Below are 16,220 nucleotides of genomic sequence, written 5' to 3' on the forward strand. Positions count from 1 at the left end.
AATAATTATCAAAAATAAATAATCGTTTTCATAATCATTACGTTCTCACCCCTTGGTGGAAAAATATATACGAGCTGTGTAGGTTTAGCGAAATAGCCTACCTGTAGGCCTAATGGCGCATCACACACATGGGGTTATCTGACGGAGAGACGCAAAGCAGTTTAAAGCCTGCACGGGTCCTGTTTGGTAAACGTGCACCAGCAGTAGGCTACTTAACAGAACACCTGACCCATTATCTGACAGCAGCACTAATTTAGTTCTATATCAGACCAGAACCGTTTAACATAAAGACCGCGAGTTGCGACCCGAACCGCACTCGCATTAAATCTGTTACATCAGGTAAACAAGATTATTTATTTTATCATGTAACACAAGCAATCAAACCAACATTAGGCATTCTATGTTGGTGCTTTGAAGAAAAACAGACATGCAGCGCAACATGATAATTAACAGAAAAAAAGATGAGAACGCACATCCTTTCTGTAAACAACACAAAACTTTTGCCTAGCATCTTGTGATCACTCTGCCAGGCTTTTGAACAAATGTGCATTGGCTAAATCACATCATACACACGCTTATAATTCTTCATAAATGAAAAGAACATTCCAATATAAGCCTTTACTGTTAAATGCAATTGCCGTTATTATTGAATTTCATTAGTCCCAGTTTTGATTGCTGCACGGCTGTTCACGGAAAAGTGAGAAAGACACCACAGTTATAATATCATGATTATGGTTAAATAAGAAAAGACATATAACCAAATCAGGCTACATTTATTTTCATAATAAATATCTCAACACACATCATTGGATATGACATTAAGCGCGACTTGTGTAGATTAATTTAGTAAAAAAGGCTTGCCTGCTTTCTTTGGCGTATATTTGTATACTTTTACTATCTAATTAATCTCAGCATGCGTTAATTTTGCCTCACTAAAGTTAAATTATGCCTACGTCTTTCTTTGGCCTGCGCTCTGGAAGTGATCTGTTAATTCTGCTAAACTGTAATTAAAACTGAAACTAAAACTAAATAAAAATGAGTTCACAAAATAAAACCTAAACTAAAACTAACAAAAATATGAATGAAACTAATAGAACTAAACTGAATTTTATAGCAACTTTGAAAACGATATTAAAATAAAACATTTAAAATTCAGAACTATAATAACCTTGCATAACAGCAGAGTATTTAGTCATTATCTGAACAGAGATGTATATTTTGACCAGGCTTTCATTTGAAAGTGTAAATATACTCATTATGAGCTTATACCTACATATATGGCTTAAGCACTTTATACTTATTACATTTTTGTGTGTCAGGAAGGTTACTGCACTCATTATTGTTAATGGAAATGTAAGAAAAACAAAATAGGCAAGTTTTGAGTGATGTGGTCATTTTTATAAATGCCAAAAATTGCTCAAATTTGAGTTTATGGAATTTTACTGTAATGTAATTTTCATTCATTAAATTTTTTTTGGGGAATCGTTTGGGAAAAAATGAGAACCTGAGCTGTTGACTTATGATACAAACTCATGATTAAAACAAATGTTGCAGAAAGAAAAAAATATAGTGATTTGACACTAAATATACATAAAATAGATGTTTATATGTAATTGGGATGCATGCTCATCAAAAACCTTATATTTTTTCCTTATTTAGTTACGTGCTTTGAGTTTACATAAGCACAGCTTGTGAGATGCCAGTCTAAACTGTTTTTAACTACACAGCTACGTTTACAAAAGGCAATTACCTATTGTAAAACTTTGTATAGACAAAGATAAATAAGGGTGAATTTGAGTTGCAGGCTGTGACAAGATTTTCTGTTAGTCAGGAGAAGACAACTGCATGACCCTCAACAGACATGGAGATGGATTTACTAGTGGCTGTTTGGCCTTGAGTAAGAAGAAATCTGCCTTGTCTAGGTTAAGCTTAAGGTGATGATTTGTTATCTAAGCAGGAACGTGAGAGATGCAGACTATGAAGAAAGTGGAAATGGAGGGAGATTATAGGATCTAGAATTGAGTGTCGTCGGCATAACACAGCTAAGAGAAAGTATGTGGTTTGATAACAGAGCGACAGATAATCTCAACGCTCCCAGTCCAGAGCCCTGTGGGACTAGTAGTTGTGGGAAGGCTGTTGAGTATGTGATGTGTAGAAAATGAACCTCCAATTGACTTAATTTGGTCGTTTTACTAAGTAGGGTAAAAACCAGGCAAGCAGTTGGCTGTCAGACGCAAATCGGAAGAATCAAATCGGAGGAAAGAAAATGGCCCAGCCGCCATAAGTGATGCAGTCACTGCAAGAAGAGAGGATTTCAGTTCACCGGCATGATTTCCTTATTGTATGACTTTATACAATAAGGAAATGAGCAAAGACAAGATAATGAACCAGAGTTGGCAGGTTGATTTTGCTGATGGTATAAAATTGTAGGAATCAATTAGATTTTTTTTGTATTCTTCCTGTATAATTTACACCTGGGTGTGTTTCTACGCTTTAATAACCCAAAGAATTTTCACAAGCTTTGGCACATGGTTCACAGACCAATAAATCAGATGTATTTACAGCATCCTGCATGTCTGTGTGTGTGAATCATATCAGTATATACGTGTATGTTTATGACTTGCCAATCAAGGAATTTTTGTGTAAATTACATTTTTAATGTGTTACTGTAACTTTGAGACCACATTGAAAATCTGAGATTCACAATGTAAAATTAATTAGAAATATTTCAGATTCAGCACTATTTTGTGGTAATCAAATGCTGGATAACATGAATATGGTATTGCTATTGTCAGTTCTGCTGTCATTAACACAAAAGAGTGATATACGAGCTACTAAGAAATTCTGAAAATTTTCAGTTCAATGTTTTACTCCGATTATACTGGTAAAATAACTTTTAATAAACTGTATTAAAGGTTTAACAAAAATGTAAAAATGGAAAGCATTAACTTGTTTTTATTGCATATATTTGTTTCTCCATTGCTTTAAATATATTAAGGCACTCCTCTGAGGACATTTAAATTAAGCTGTCAATCAGTCTGCTATGTTGACTTAAAGATTAAGTTCTTCTTCCACTTAAAAGTATCAATGCCAGTCAAGGATACGGTGCACTCTCTCTGTCTGAATGTCAGCACCCACCCTTCTTTCTTTCTATCTCTCTCTTCTATTTTTCTTTCTTTGTGAGCAAACGTAAAATATTTTATTCAAGTATAGTAAGTATTAGCCAAGGTCTACTGTTCTAAATTTCCTTTGTGTTGTAAATCTTGTCAAGTTAATGGGATACTTGTCACTGCTGTAGTTGGATGAAATGATCCAATCCACTTTCTCCATCAGAATAAATTTTTTTAGGTACCCTACTGGCTTTCTTACTTAAATTTCTTACCAAGTGGGTATCATCATTTAGATTTTAATTAAGAATGTCTTTTTAAATTCCAGTTTGCTTCTTGAATTTGAGTTGAGTTTTGCAAACAAAATGTAGATTTGTAATTTGGTTTTAAGGAAGAAAAATGGTTTACAAACCGCTGTAAGTGTATATTATGTTAAGATAGTAGATCAGAACTATGTACATTGTTTTTGCACATGCATCACTGCCTGTGTATTATTTTTATTGTTAAAATTGAGATTTATGCATCATAACAAACATGTTGAGATAAAAATCACAATTCATTAGTTGTTTGCCGATGTAAATAATTTTAATGTGTGTGTGTGTGATAGATAGATAGATAGATAGATTGATAGATAGATTGATAGATAGATTCAAATATTTTTCTAGTAATCTCTTAGTCACAGACCCCCGGTTGAAGACCCTTGCTTTATTTCCCACCTGTAAGTCAGTAAATGTGGAAATATTAAAAAAAAAAGCAGAAAAACTCAACTATTGGTATTGGCTGATTTTGTAACCTTACAATGCAAAAGGACAATTTTGTATCAGTTCATTTTGTATTGGTTGTGTGAGATGAATGTAGAAACGTGTAAATGAACATGATTTTTGATTCTTTTTCAGACTCTCAATCCCAAATGGAATGAGGAATTCTATTTCAGAGTAAGTTGCTTTTTCTATTATTTATTGATTTATTTTTGTTTATCCCCAGGTAAGCCAAACCTGGCTCATGTAATTGAGAAATTCACCTGCTGTGAAAACTACAAATGATTTTGTACTTGAAGGTGCCCTACTGTAATTTTTATCTGTGATTATTCTTTATTGAATCTTAACTTTGTCCAGTGCTATTAAGAACTCAACACTTTGTGCACTGTTGTCACTATATTTCAGAATGCACATCTGTTATTTATACCTAACGTTTCAGCACCACCACAATTGTAATAATCTATTATTAGAAGCAGCAGCATGTAATTTTGTGATGTCAGTGGCCGGTAATGTTGCTTGTGCGTAACACTATCTAGTGAAAGATTGTGAGCTGCTTCGTTTAGAAGTCCATTTACACGGATGTGATTTATAGATGCTATTCTAAGCCCACAATAATGACCCCCCGTATTCCTAGATTCACCCCAGAATCAGGTTTGGCACCTGAATCTCAGAAAACAACCCTGCCAGCAAAAGGGTTTTACAGTAAATTGCACATAATTAGCTAGCTTGCATGTGATTGTGAAATGTGTGTGTGCGTGTGTATTTTTGTTTAGTAGCTTTTTTTATATATATAATTGAATTTCTTCATCAGTGCTGCACAAAAACATTGCGTTCGTTCTTCTGTCATGTCTGCAGGTCTGCCCACAGAACCACAGGCTTCTTTTTGAGGTGTTTGATGAAAACCGCCTGGTAAGATCCACCTTCAGCACATGTAAATCTGCTCCAAAATCTTGTGAACTGCCTTAGTCGATTTCGAAGTTCCTGTCTACACACATTGACAATTTGTTAACTTAGCCATAGCTTTGCCACAATAAATGCATGCAAATTGAAATTTGAATTAGATGTAATGTCTATCAGTGTGATCTCAGAACTAAATTCACCAGAAACTCCAGCAAAGTTGGCAGATTTCAAAATGCTTATGGCAAATGTTATCGCCTTCACTTTACTGTGATTGGCTGCTGCATGGCATTTAAAAAAAAAAGTTTGTAAAATTGAGCTTTTCTCAACTTTTTGACATTCTCACTACTTTCTCCCTGCTTTCAATCCCACAATCCCCCACACTGATTTTGAGAATTGAAAACACTCACCTATCTCCACGGATAGTTTACGTGTACCATAACTGTCATAGAACATCGAAATTGACTTATTTGGGACACTTCACATGGGCAACAACTTGCACTTGCAACTAGCAAGAATGTTGCTAAGGTAACAACACAACACTTTAAAAATACAAGACGCTTACAAATGGATAAAATACTAAATTGAGCAATTTTTGCTTTACATTTTGATATTGAATATAATATAGCCATATAATTAACATTTTTCTTGACACTTTTTTTGTAATTTCTGTCAGTGATACAGAGCTTTCTTAGTTTCAGCTTGTGTTTTTTGTCTGAAAATAGCTTGCACCTCTCAACTGTTCCTGCGAAAGAATCATTAGAGCAGTCTGAAAAATGACTGCGGAGAAATTTTTATTATTTTCCGGCCCAGAAGGCCCATTGTAGATTTAGTTTTTTGACAGGCACTGATTGGTAAATTATTAAATGATTTAATTGAGACAATAAAAGACATTTCACTGTTATGCAACTAATGTCAGTGCTAAAACATTCATCAGTGTCCCCATGGCAACAATGCTCAGTTGCTTTGCTTGGTATGCAGTACCTATGGTACATTCTGCTCTAGTACAAAACCATTTGCGTTTCTAATGGGGGGATGATGTGAGAACTAGTTTAGAGTTCATTTATATCAATCAGACTGACTGCAGTTAAACCGTTACTTAGTTTTGGGGCCCAATTTGCATCCTGTTTATTGTGCAGAGAGTCGTCCCTCAAGTCAGTTGTCTGAATTTAACATAAACCCCCAAATATGGTCTATACTAAATGCTAATGTTTTGCAAACTACAGTCATGCGTGTTATTTAAGTCATCATTAGCTGTTTACAGTGCAACTGCATCTTTTTAAACAGTGGTTCTCAACTGGTGGGTTGCAACCCACAAATAGGTTACAATAATAGATTGTGTAAAGCAGGGGGGAAATTATAAATGCAAATAACAACACTTATCAACTTTCAAAAAGGAGACATTCCTCTAACTTTTTTTTATAATGGATGCACATTTTCGTATATTTTCCTTAGATACATAGATTTGGTAATGTAATGATGTCCAATGTAGAATCTGAGGCCTGAAGCAAAACCATTTGAGAACCACTGAGTGCATTTTGCAGATTGGGATCTGAAGTAGAGCTGATGACTGTCAGTTAATCTCAGTAAGTATAGCATTCAGTTTGTGACCAGGCACTGCAGTAAATCTGCGATGCATGAGTTGTTGCAGTCCACAGGGAAAAGGTTATTGGCTCTCCTGTGTGATGGGATTTGGCAGAGTTTCAGTGCAGGGCTGAGCAGAAACTGAGCGTCTTCCTTATAAGTCTGAGGGAGCGCATGGATGGTGTCCCACTGACTGGACACAGATTTAATTAATGATTTTCACGCTCTCTCGCGTACATGCTCTCTCAGTCTATTTCCATCCCTCTCTTATCTCTTTATTTTCTTCCCTGTGTCTTGTCATCCATAACCTTTTCTTTCTTTTCCTGTTTCTCCTTTTCTTACCCTCTCTCCTGCTTTGAGAGTGCCTGTATCATTCTACTTTCTTTTGTACAAAGCATTTAGTATCTTCGGATTGCTTAACAGCTTGCTGTAATGAACTCTCACACACAAGTTCCACTACTGATTAGTGCCTATGGTCTATACTAAATGCTAATGTTTTGCAAACTACAGTCATGCGTGTTATTTAAGTCATCATTAGCTGTTTACAGTGCAACTGCATCTTTTTAAACAGTGGTTCTCAACTGGTGGGTTGCAACCCACAAATAGGTTACAATAATAGATTGTGTAAAGCAGGGGGGAAATTATAAATGCAAATAACAACACTTATCAACTTTCAAAAAGGAGACATTCCTCTAACTTTTTTTTATAATGGATGCACATTTTCGTATATTTTCCTTAGATACATAGATTTGGTAATGTAATGATGTCCAATGTAGAATCTGAGGCCTGAAGCAAAACCATTTGAGAACCACTGAGTGCATTTTGCAGATTGGGATCTGAAGTAGAGCTGATGACTGTCAGTTAATCTCAGTAAGTATAGCATTCAGTTTGTGACCAGGCACTGCAGTAAATCTGCGATGCATGAGTTGTTGCAGTCCACAGGGAAAAGGTTATTGGCTCTCCTGTGTGATGGGATTTGGCAGAGTTTCAGTGCAGGGCTGAGCAGAAACTGAGCGTCTTCCTTATAAGTCTGAGGGAGCGCATGGATGGTGCCCCACTGACTGGACACAGATTTAATTAATGATTTTCACGCTCTCTCGCGTACATGCTCTCTCAGTCTATTTCCATCCCTCTCTTATCTCTTTATTTTCTTCCCTGTGTCTTGTCATCCATAACCTTTTCTTTCTTTTCCTGTTTCTCCTTTTCTTACCCTCTCTCCTGCTTTGAGAGTGCCTGTATCATTCTACTTTCTTTTGTACAAAGCATTTAGTATCTTCGGATTGCTTAACAGCTTGCTGTAATGAACTCTCACACACAAGTTCCACTACTGATTAGTGCCTATTTTACTATGGTCCATGCAAGACAGACAAGATAATTGCTTCTTTTTAAAGTTAAGATGTGGATCGATGGTCACGCACAACAGTTTATAGCAATTTTTGTGGATCCTTCTGAAAACCGCTGTCATGGCGACACATAACAACTCCAGAGTTGTGTGGGTGAGCGAATGTGTTTCTTGAAAACAGGCCAGTTCAAATCACCCATTTGCCATCATTCAGCCAAATGTTTGCTATTTAGGCTTGTTATTTAATGTCGGTTTTTAAGAAATGTTCTTTATATTAGCTGAGTAAATAATATGTGAAGTCGTCGTATGTGTAGGTAGCACTGTGGAAGCCCTCTGTCGTAATTCCCAGAATGCCTGGTGCTGTGAAACTAATTCTTACGCCATGATGTCTCCGGTCTTTGTTCGCAGCTCACCCACTGCTGGGCATGTGTGACCTCCAAAACAATACCCCCTTTAGAGAGCGCCCACACTCTCACAATCAAGGCTTTTCTTTGAGTTGGAGTCTGTCTCACTCACTCCATCCAATAAGACACTGCACTGACTTCACGGTTTATGTCGGGCTCGTGTTGCTGCACAGGCGCTCTCTAAATGGTGTCGCTACTCATTTGTGGTCAATTTTACTTCATAAAATCAAATTTACCTTTGATAGCAATCCATACTTTGAATTGATACATTTACATCATGAAGCGATCGTACTTATGATTTCTGGCTAGTAGATGATGAAACAAGCAAACAAAACTGAGACTTCAGAATATTGCTCTGGTAGAGCGCAACTCGGTGTTACAAATTGTTCTGTTTATTTTTTATTATTGTTAAAAAATCGTTTAATATGAGTTCTTTAAAGGGGTCATATGAAGCGATTTCAATTTTTCCTTTCTCTTTGGAGTGTTACAAGCTCTTGGTGCATAAAAAAGATCTGTAAAGTTGCAAAGACTAAAGTCTCAAATCCAAAGAGATATTCTTTATAAAAGTTAAGAGTCAGCCACGCCTACCTAAAACGGCTCGTTCTAACTGGGCAGTGTAAAGTAGGGCTTGTTGTTTGTCATTTCTCCGATCAAAAATGCTGACATGGTTTGATGTTTACGCAGCGCGATGCAACACAACGTGTAAAAAGACAGTATAAGTCATTGTAATCCATAATTATGTCCCCACTGGATGCAACGAATGCCTCGTTTATAATGGGTTTTCATGTTTTTGAATCATAGCTCCGGCCTGACAGGGCATCATCACAATATGGTGAGGGGCATAACATTTCCGTCACATGCTTGAGGTATTCGGCCAATCACAACGCACTGGATAGCTGGCCAATCACAGCACACCTCGCTTTTTCAGACCGATGAGCTTTGTAAAAATCGACGTGTTTCAGAAAGGCGGGGCATAGAGGAGAAACAATAATGTACAGTGTGGAAAAGAATGTGTTTTTTTAACCTTAAACCTCATAAACACATTTCATTACACCAAATACACAAAATAATGTTCTTTTTAGCAGCATCATATGACCCCTTTAATATAATATTCTGATGTTGGCCTTTATTCCATTAGTGATATACATGCAGTCTTTCTCACTTAGACAAAGCTCTCTTTGAGTTTGAATATGCACAGTGCAGGGTCATCTCTCTGGATTTTCACATTGGCCTTAGTAACTTGTTCAGCCTGTCAGCAGTCTGCTTCAAATCGATTATTATATTTGCATGTCTGTTGGCAGAGGGTTCCGTATACTGATCTAAACATTCAGATTTTGTGGATTGTGTTTGTGGAGCAAAAGCAAATGCCAGCACAAAAACTTACCGTTATTCACCCCAAACAGATTTTATGAAGCATTTAGCACAGACTTGTGGCTTATACATTATAAATGTGGCTGTCAGTCATCAGTGATTGATCATATTTGCAGTCATTTTGAGGAAAACACAATTATAATAATTTTTTTCAAATTACCCACGAGTTAAGATAAGTTGTGCAAAGTAAAGTAAATTGCTTTGTTGCTTTTGTTTTAGGAGTGGTCATGATTGAAGATTTTATTTCTCTCTACTTATGAAATGGCCCCTAGGCTGCATCCTGATTCATTGTTACTGTGTTGAAAGAGAGTGACTGTTTTGTGGTTTAAAACTTCCCTTGAGTATTTAAAAAAAAAAAATGGAGACGGAACATTTCAACCAGCCCTTAAGAAGCTTGATGGGAAATATTGCATGTCTATACAGAGGCCCAAACATGAAAAGCTCTAGTGTTTTTCCAGTAAATGGACATTTCCTGTGTATTTCTTAGAAAACGTCTCTAACGATAGTGGTAAACCTCTAATACTTCTGCTTACCCATACAGGTCTGAGTGATGATGTTTTGTGTGACTTGTTTTAGTTTTGTCTGATATTTTTGGCAGTAAGTAATTCTAAATACTTATTTTACCAGCTTGAGATGTGGGTAACACCATGTCCCAACTTGGCTTGGCCCAGGGTGTGGGATGAGCACAAAGAATTATGAGCTTGTGGAGAGTGTTTCCTGAGTCAGCTGTGATCCCTCTCTCTCTCATCCCACCCCCCGGCAGTCTAGTTCCTTCTGACAGATCTGTAGCAGCTGAGAGAGTGCTGTTTGGGTCTAACCGGGAAGTGGGGGTGGGTGCCATCTGGATCATGTGACTTTGGCCACCCTACCCTCACCTTAGCTTGCAAGAGCACCAGGCGTCCTTATCCAATCATGGCTGGAATGCAGCTTGCCACTTGGGCTATTTCTGCTGTCTGTCGCTATCAGACTTCAACTCAAACACTTTGACACATGGGATAGTTTTTTTTTTTATTTCCCCATCTCTCCCGTTCTTTTCAGCTTTTACTTACGCGCTCTCTCTCTCTCTCTCCTTGAAGTTTGTGGGTTGAACTTTTAAGCTCCCTGGCAGTGCTTCACTGGTAGCTGTGAAATGAAACGCAGCCTCTGTCTGTGAGTAAGGGAAAGAGAGAGAGAGGAAAGAGGGTGGATGAGCAAGACAGAGAGAGGGAGAGCAAAAGGGGATCAGACACACTAAACAGTGGGTGAGACAGATCCAGCAAGAGCTGGACAGAGACAGATCAAGGTAGACAGGAGAATGTCTCACCGACTTCGGTTGTATTTTGGATCGGGTCGCAGTAACACTGCACCAGAGTTGGAGCAGCTGAATGGGACAGTGGAGGACGGAGATGAGAGTGGCTACAGTGGCACAGGGGCCACGATGTTCCATACACGGATACAAAACGAAGGACTTTCTGAGAGCCCAGAATTGGGTGCTTGTTCGGATGCCTCTCTAAAGCGAAGCTCTTCCATGTTCATCCCCCAGCTCCAGGGTCAAACTGAACCACGGACGACCAAGAGCACCTCTGTCCAGATATCTCTCCAACGCACAACTGCACCTGAAGAGGATGCATTGCCCTTTGATCCACCTCCAGGGTACCCTGAAGAGCCAGCTCCCCCATACACTGAGCCTGGTGAAAGCTGGCTCTTACCTCCACCTCCAGCTTACCACATAGGAGAAACCCCGTCCTGCCAAAATGTGGATCAATGTCAACCAGGTACTGAGCCCATCCAGCCTAAGAGGCAAGTCTTTTGCATCCGACCATGTGATGGACAAAATGGTAATGCTAGTTTGGGTGTACCCAGTAATCAAGGGATTACCATTGGAGGCTTTTGTATTCAAAGAAGATCCGCAGATGGCTTGGATGTCCAGAGGTTCAGGATCATGCCATACAGCGAGAATGGCCAGAATGGCCACCGTTGGTCTGTCCAGCAAAGCTCAGACAGAGGTCCTGGAACACAAAGACTTGTATTCCAACTTCAACAGGACCAAGGATGGCACCCTTGCCCTACTTCTCAGGCTGATGTGAGTGATTTGGGCATCACACATATTAAAGGCAACCCCTTGGTGCGGTACCCTCAGATCCAACTTGAGAGGAGCACCTCACAGCCGATGCAGCCCAGAGGAGCTCCTTCACGGCTTGGATCTATGCCAAATCTTCATGCCCCGATCTCAGAAATGAAGACCGAGAGTGAGATTGTTGAGAGTGGTGCTCAAGGTTGCACATTCAAAATTAGGAAGGAGCAGAACTCCAGACAGCCCAAGTTTAAGATCTATTTCAGCCATGGAGGTGAGCACAGCCCCATCTTTGCACGGGATATTAGCTTTGGAAAGGTGCCTACCTGCAGCAATCCACAGGTAATTACAGCAGAGGGTCTAAAGTTGAGCTGAAAATGAAGCACATCATTTATTTATTTTTTACATTTCAGGCTTGCTTTATTAACAAGCCATTGTTTAGTTACACAAAGTGTGCTGTAGGGTGTATACCTCTCAAAGTGTGTTTTAATAGTTTGTAAGTGGCTGGAGAATGGGAAAAACAGATGAAAGAAGAGGTAGCAGGATTTTGGTGGAGGAAAAAGGAGGTGGGTTGAGGAATTACTTACCCACATTCTGGGAAGTGAAAATTCCACGAAAATGGGGGCCAAGAGCAAGACGTAACCGCACCGTCTTTAGTTTCCCAACAAGCATACAAACTCTTATACTCAGTTTGATATTCAAGAAGTGGAAAATATATAGAAGCCAGAAGCATTTTCAGGCGTAACTTCATTCATGGGGGCTTGTCCACTTGTATCCCCCCCCCCACCATTCTCTTAAAGAGGAGCCTGTTCTATCTTTAGTCCCGTGTCAAGTGATGTTGTTGGTTTTGAAAGTGGCTTTTCTCCTTTGGCCTGGGTCGCTGTTCATCTCTTGCAACAGCTGATCTGTGGTGATTAAGGTCTAATATATAGTTTCACATAATGCTGTTCTTGGTATCAGTAACTTAAAATTTTTTTTTAAAAAGTATTATTGCTCAAATGTAGAAAATCTTCATGCATCATGGTTCTATTAAGCTCAAGGCTTTGTTTGAGTTTCTCACGTCTTAAGCATTTGCTTTTTCCAACGGTCCTCCTGTTTTTTTTTTTTGCCACATGTAATTTGTCATTCCCTTCAGGTTACCATTGAGTTTACTGGCTTTGAAAGTCCCTTCAGTGATTCATTCCTGTTCATCTTAGAAACCAATTCATCAGTGTGGTCCTGACACACTGTAAGTGTGTGACATTCATCAGTTTGTCACCAACCATTACTAGTACTCAAACTAGTACTCATCATGTGCAGAAGGCATAACAGCATCTTTCTGATGGAATGTGGAAAGCAGGACTTCAGTTTCACAGATGGTGTACTTGCAAACGGAAGGTCCGGAATCTCTGAGACGTCCACATTCTAGAATCTTCCTATTCTGCAATCAGGAATGTCACACACATACCTTCCCAATTTCCGAGGCAACTAACAGCAGCATATATATTTCCAGTACCTGCTCAAAAGGCTTTACTGGAAATGAGTCAGTCAAGCAGCTGAATGTTCCAGCAGCAGAGTTCATCATCTGAAGTGAAACTCTCTCACACAGATCTGTTTACTTCTCGCTGTCAAGACTGCTCTTTTGAATGCCTCAAGCATGTATTTGTTGATGTATCTTATCTAAAGATAAGGCTTGTAATACATCATAACCTGAAAAGTCCTTGTTTACAAAGATTATCCACTCTTAAAATACAGTTCTGCATCAGTGCTTCTTTTTAATAAGATGTTTTTTACCAATTGCAATAGCTTTCACATAACTATGAAATTTCACTTATTTATTGCATTTGTCCCTTGCGGGGTGCATGGGTTTCCTGTAGACCAGCCAGCGCTCTCAGGTTAATACATGTGACTGTTTGCTGTCTCACAAGTTTTTGCAAGCGTGGTGGGGGAATATCTCACTTAAGTCTGCTGTGGCAGCTTTCTTGCAGAACTCAGGATTTAAAGCTTTAAAAAGTCTGTGTCTGCTCATAAGTAAGAGAAGAAGAGTTTGAGAGAGTTAAAATGAGGTTTAATGAAAGAGTCAAGCTCTGTCAGCATTTCCTATTGCTGTGGTACTTCGCTGTTGTCACTCAGACAGGAACCCTGCTGCTGAATTTGTAGGGGCTCCAGTCTTATTTTATCATCTCTGCGTGTTGCGGATCAGTTGTCGGAAGTTTCTTCTCAGGTCCTGTTGTCATAACCCCTGACCCTAAACTTTACGGTCCTTAGCTGTGTGACCTATGGCTTAAAGTAATGGGCTCCTTTTTTCTTGTTTCCCTCCATTTGATCTGTTGTTTGGTTTATTTAAACACTTTTTTTCCCCTTTTTGTGTTTATGTCTCTTTAAACATGGCCTCTTGGTTCTCACTTCCCTGCTGTCTTGCTTTCTCTGTTTCTGCACTTTTCAGCCTCTTTAATGGCTAGAGTCGTCTGTTAACTCAGCTTTGTAATGGACGATGACTAAGCAAACATTTTATTTTTAACACTTGTTGTGGGAACAGGGCTTTTAGGGTCATAAAGACATGATATCTTAATCGTCTCTAAGTCGCTTTGAAGTTAAAAGACATCAGTTAAATAATTTTCACTTCTTCAGAGCATCACTTTTATTGCAGAAGGATAGGAAAATAGTTTCCTTAGTGACAGGACTGTTTGCCAAGACACAATGGACATAATTCTTCTACAGTGTGACCTTTAAGACTCAACTAGCTTTTTGAGCTTTCTAGGTCATTCCTTCATACTTTTTGGTTAAATAATGGCTTAATTTTGCTTCTGTTTGTGATTCACAACTGTTGTTGGTGGTTTGGAGGCTGTGACCCCATTTGGCTCAGAAATGCTTAACATTTAATCAGAGGAATGGCTCGGACGCGGTGGGTTTTCTGCGATGAATAGGGGCTTGAGAATGTATTTGTGGCCCTGTCGTTGACTCGCCACCACAAATAGTGACTCATACTTAACCTTTCCACAATAAATGAGCTTTGTTGTCCACTCATTCTGCTGTTCTGGTGCTCACTAACTGGGTTTGAGAAGGATTATTTTATTTTATTATTCTATTCTATTCTATTCTATTCTGCGAACAGCTATGCCTATCAAGAGTGTTTTTGGGCTGTTTTTCTAAAGCCTTAGGATTGGTTTCCTGCTGCCAGAGTGTATCATTGTTTGAATCAGACAATATTGTTCCAAATGTGGTTCCTGTTAACTACACCTGCATGTATTTAAATTAATTTAACAGTGTTGCATTAATGTCATTTTCAATATGAAGCATTTTCATGGTGGTTCATTTACATTCAGTGCCCTAAACATTGTGTAACCCTAACTGGGAGTATGTACTCGTCCTTGTTGTCTTAATAAGTTTATTCCACACACAGGCACACATTGGTCATGATCGGTCCAAGAATGAGCATTTCAACCATGGTCAGGTAATCTACTGGTCTACCACGACCCAAACACCTGACAATCACAGCTGACAATCTCACAATTTGGCTTATTGGAATTGGTGGGTGGAATGAAGGCTTGTGATTGGCGGTTCATACATTAATACACTCCTTCTGACTTTGACCTTTGACCCTCACTCATTGCCCATCTGCTGCTCCTCACTGGGTTGGTTGTCAGGATTTTCCCATTTTAAGTGACACTTTGGAAATTAACACTGCCCTTATTACTGTATTTCCTCCTTTCTCTCTCTTTCTCATACATACACATTCATTTATTCTTCTTGGGTTATGCAGGTGTGTATTTATCCTCATCTTTGTGGTTTTCCTTGCCAAGTCCTGCTAAAGTCAGTCACTGTTTCAAAGCCAAATCTCTACATTACTACTGTTTCTGTTATTTTAATTTCTTCTCGGCCTCTCTTGTTGTTTCTATTTCTTATACAGACCAGAGATGACTTCCTCGGGCAGGTTGACGTGCCTCTTACCCATTTACCGGTAAGCTCATGTGCTCTTCTGTTGCTCAAGTAGATATCTGGTTTGCTGTTCTGATCTCAGGAGCAAGATTTAGCTCTGAACTGAAGAGATGGAAGTTATTGAGGATCACATGACCGTAATTAGGCAACTCAGATGTTGGAGACCATGGGCCCGTTCTTCGTACGTCGCTAACTCAGTTAGCTGGATTTGATTGTTGACGATTTGGCATGATCTTGGATAATTTGGTTCTTCGAAGCTGATCCTGGAGTTGCTGTCATAGCAACAGGTCCGTAAGCTTCATGTAAACAGGATTAGATGGCATCTTTTTAAGAAGAATTGATCATTAAAATCTGTCCGTTACCAACGCTGCTTTATTACAAGAGTACCCTACTAATCCAGGGACAATAATTTAAAATAATAATAATTAAAAAATTATTTTAAAGATAATATAATAATTTTGTGTAGTCTTTAATACTATAGACACAGCTAGTTTTACTCACTGAGAGATTTATTAGTCATAAAATGATTACTTCATAATTGTATTAGAGTCGTACACACATGCTATACAGATAATGTAGAGTCGTGCATTAATTTGAGTGATGACCGCTATTATGGGAGTGGCTTGATGTAGCGCAGGAGATGCAGATAACATGATCCTGACCCTTAAGAAACTTTAATTAATGCTGTCACGTTACAAATCTGTTCAAATATAAAATTAAATTAATTGCTAATTATTACATTGAAATAAAAATGTAAAGCCTGTACAAATATTAGAAATCGTGAAT

The 16,220-nt window shown here is 38.6% G+C and overlaps 1 protein-coding gene across 3 annotated transcripts in view; it reads left to right on the plus strand.

The window, feature by feature from the left end:
- LOC107584553 (E3 ubiquitin-protein ligase NEDD4-like) overlaps window positions 1-16,220 on the plus strand; it is a 73,133-nt gene that overhangs the window by 24,310 nt on the left and 32,603 nt on the right. Inside the window, exons 4-7 of one of the 3 annotated variants that reach the window (XM_016271221.1) lie at window positions 4,004-4,042; window positions 4,721-4,774; window positions 14,899-14,949; window positions 15,406-15,456. In XM_016271221.1, the coding sequence (XP_016126707.1) occupies window positions 4,004-4,042; window positions 4,721-4,774; window positions 14,899-14,949; window positions 15,406-15,456 (195 nt within the window). Of the gene's footprint in view, window positions 1-4,003; window positions 4,043-4,720; window positions 4,775-10,105; window positions 11,859-14,898; window positions 14,950-15,405; window positions 15,457-16,220 lie in introns of those variants that run through there. The other 2 variants (XM_016271222.1, XM_016271220.1) reach the window with 2 other exon arrangements.

Source organism: Sinocyclocheilus grahami, unplaced genomic scaffold (genome assembly GCF_001515645.1).
Source record: "Sinocyclocheilus grahami isolate Dianchi unplaced genomic scaffold, SAMN03320097.WGS_v1.1 scaffold61.1, whole genome shotgun sequence".
NCBI classification, from domain to species: Eukaryota; Metazoa; Chordata; class Actinopteri; order Cypriniformes; family Cyprinidae; genus Sinocyclocheilus; species Sinocyclocheilus grahami.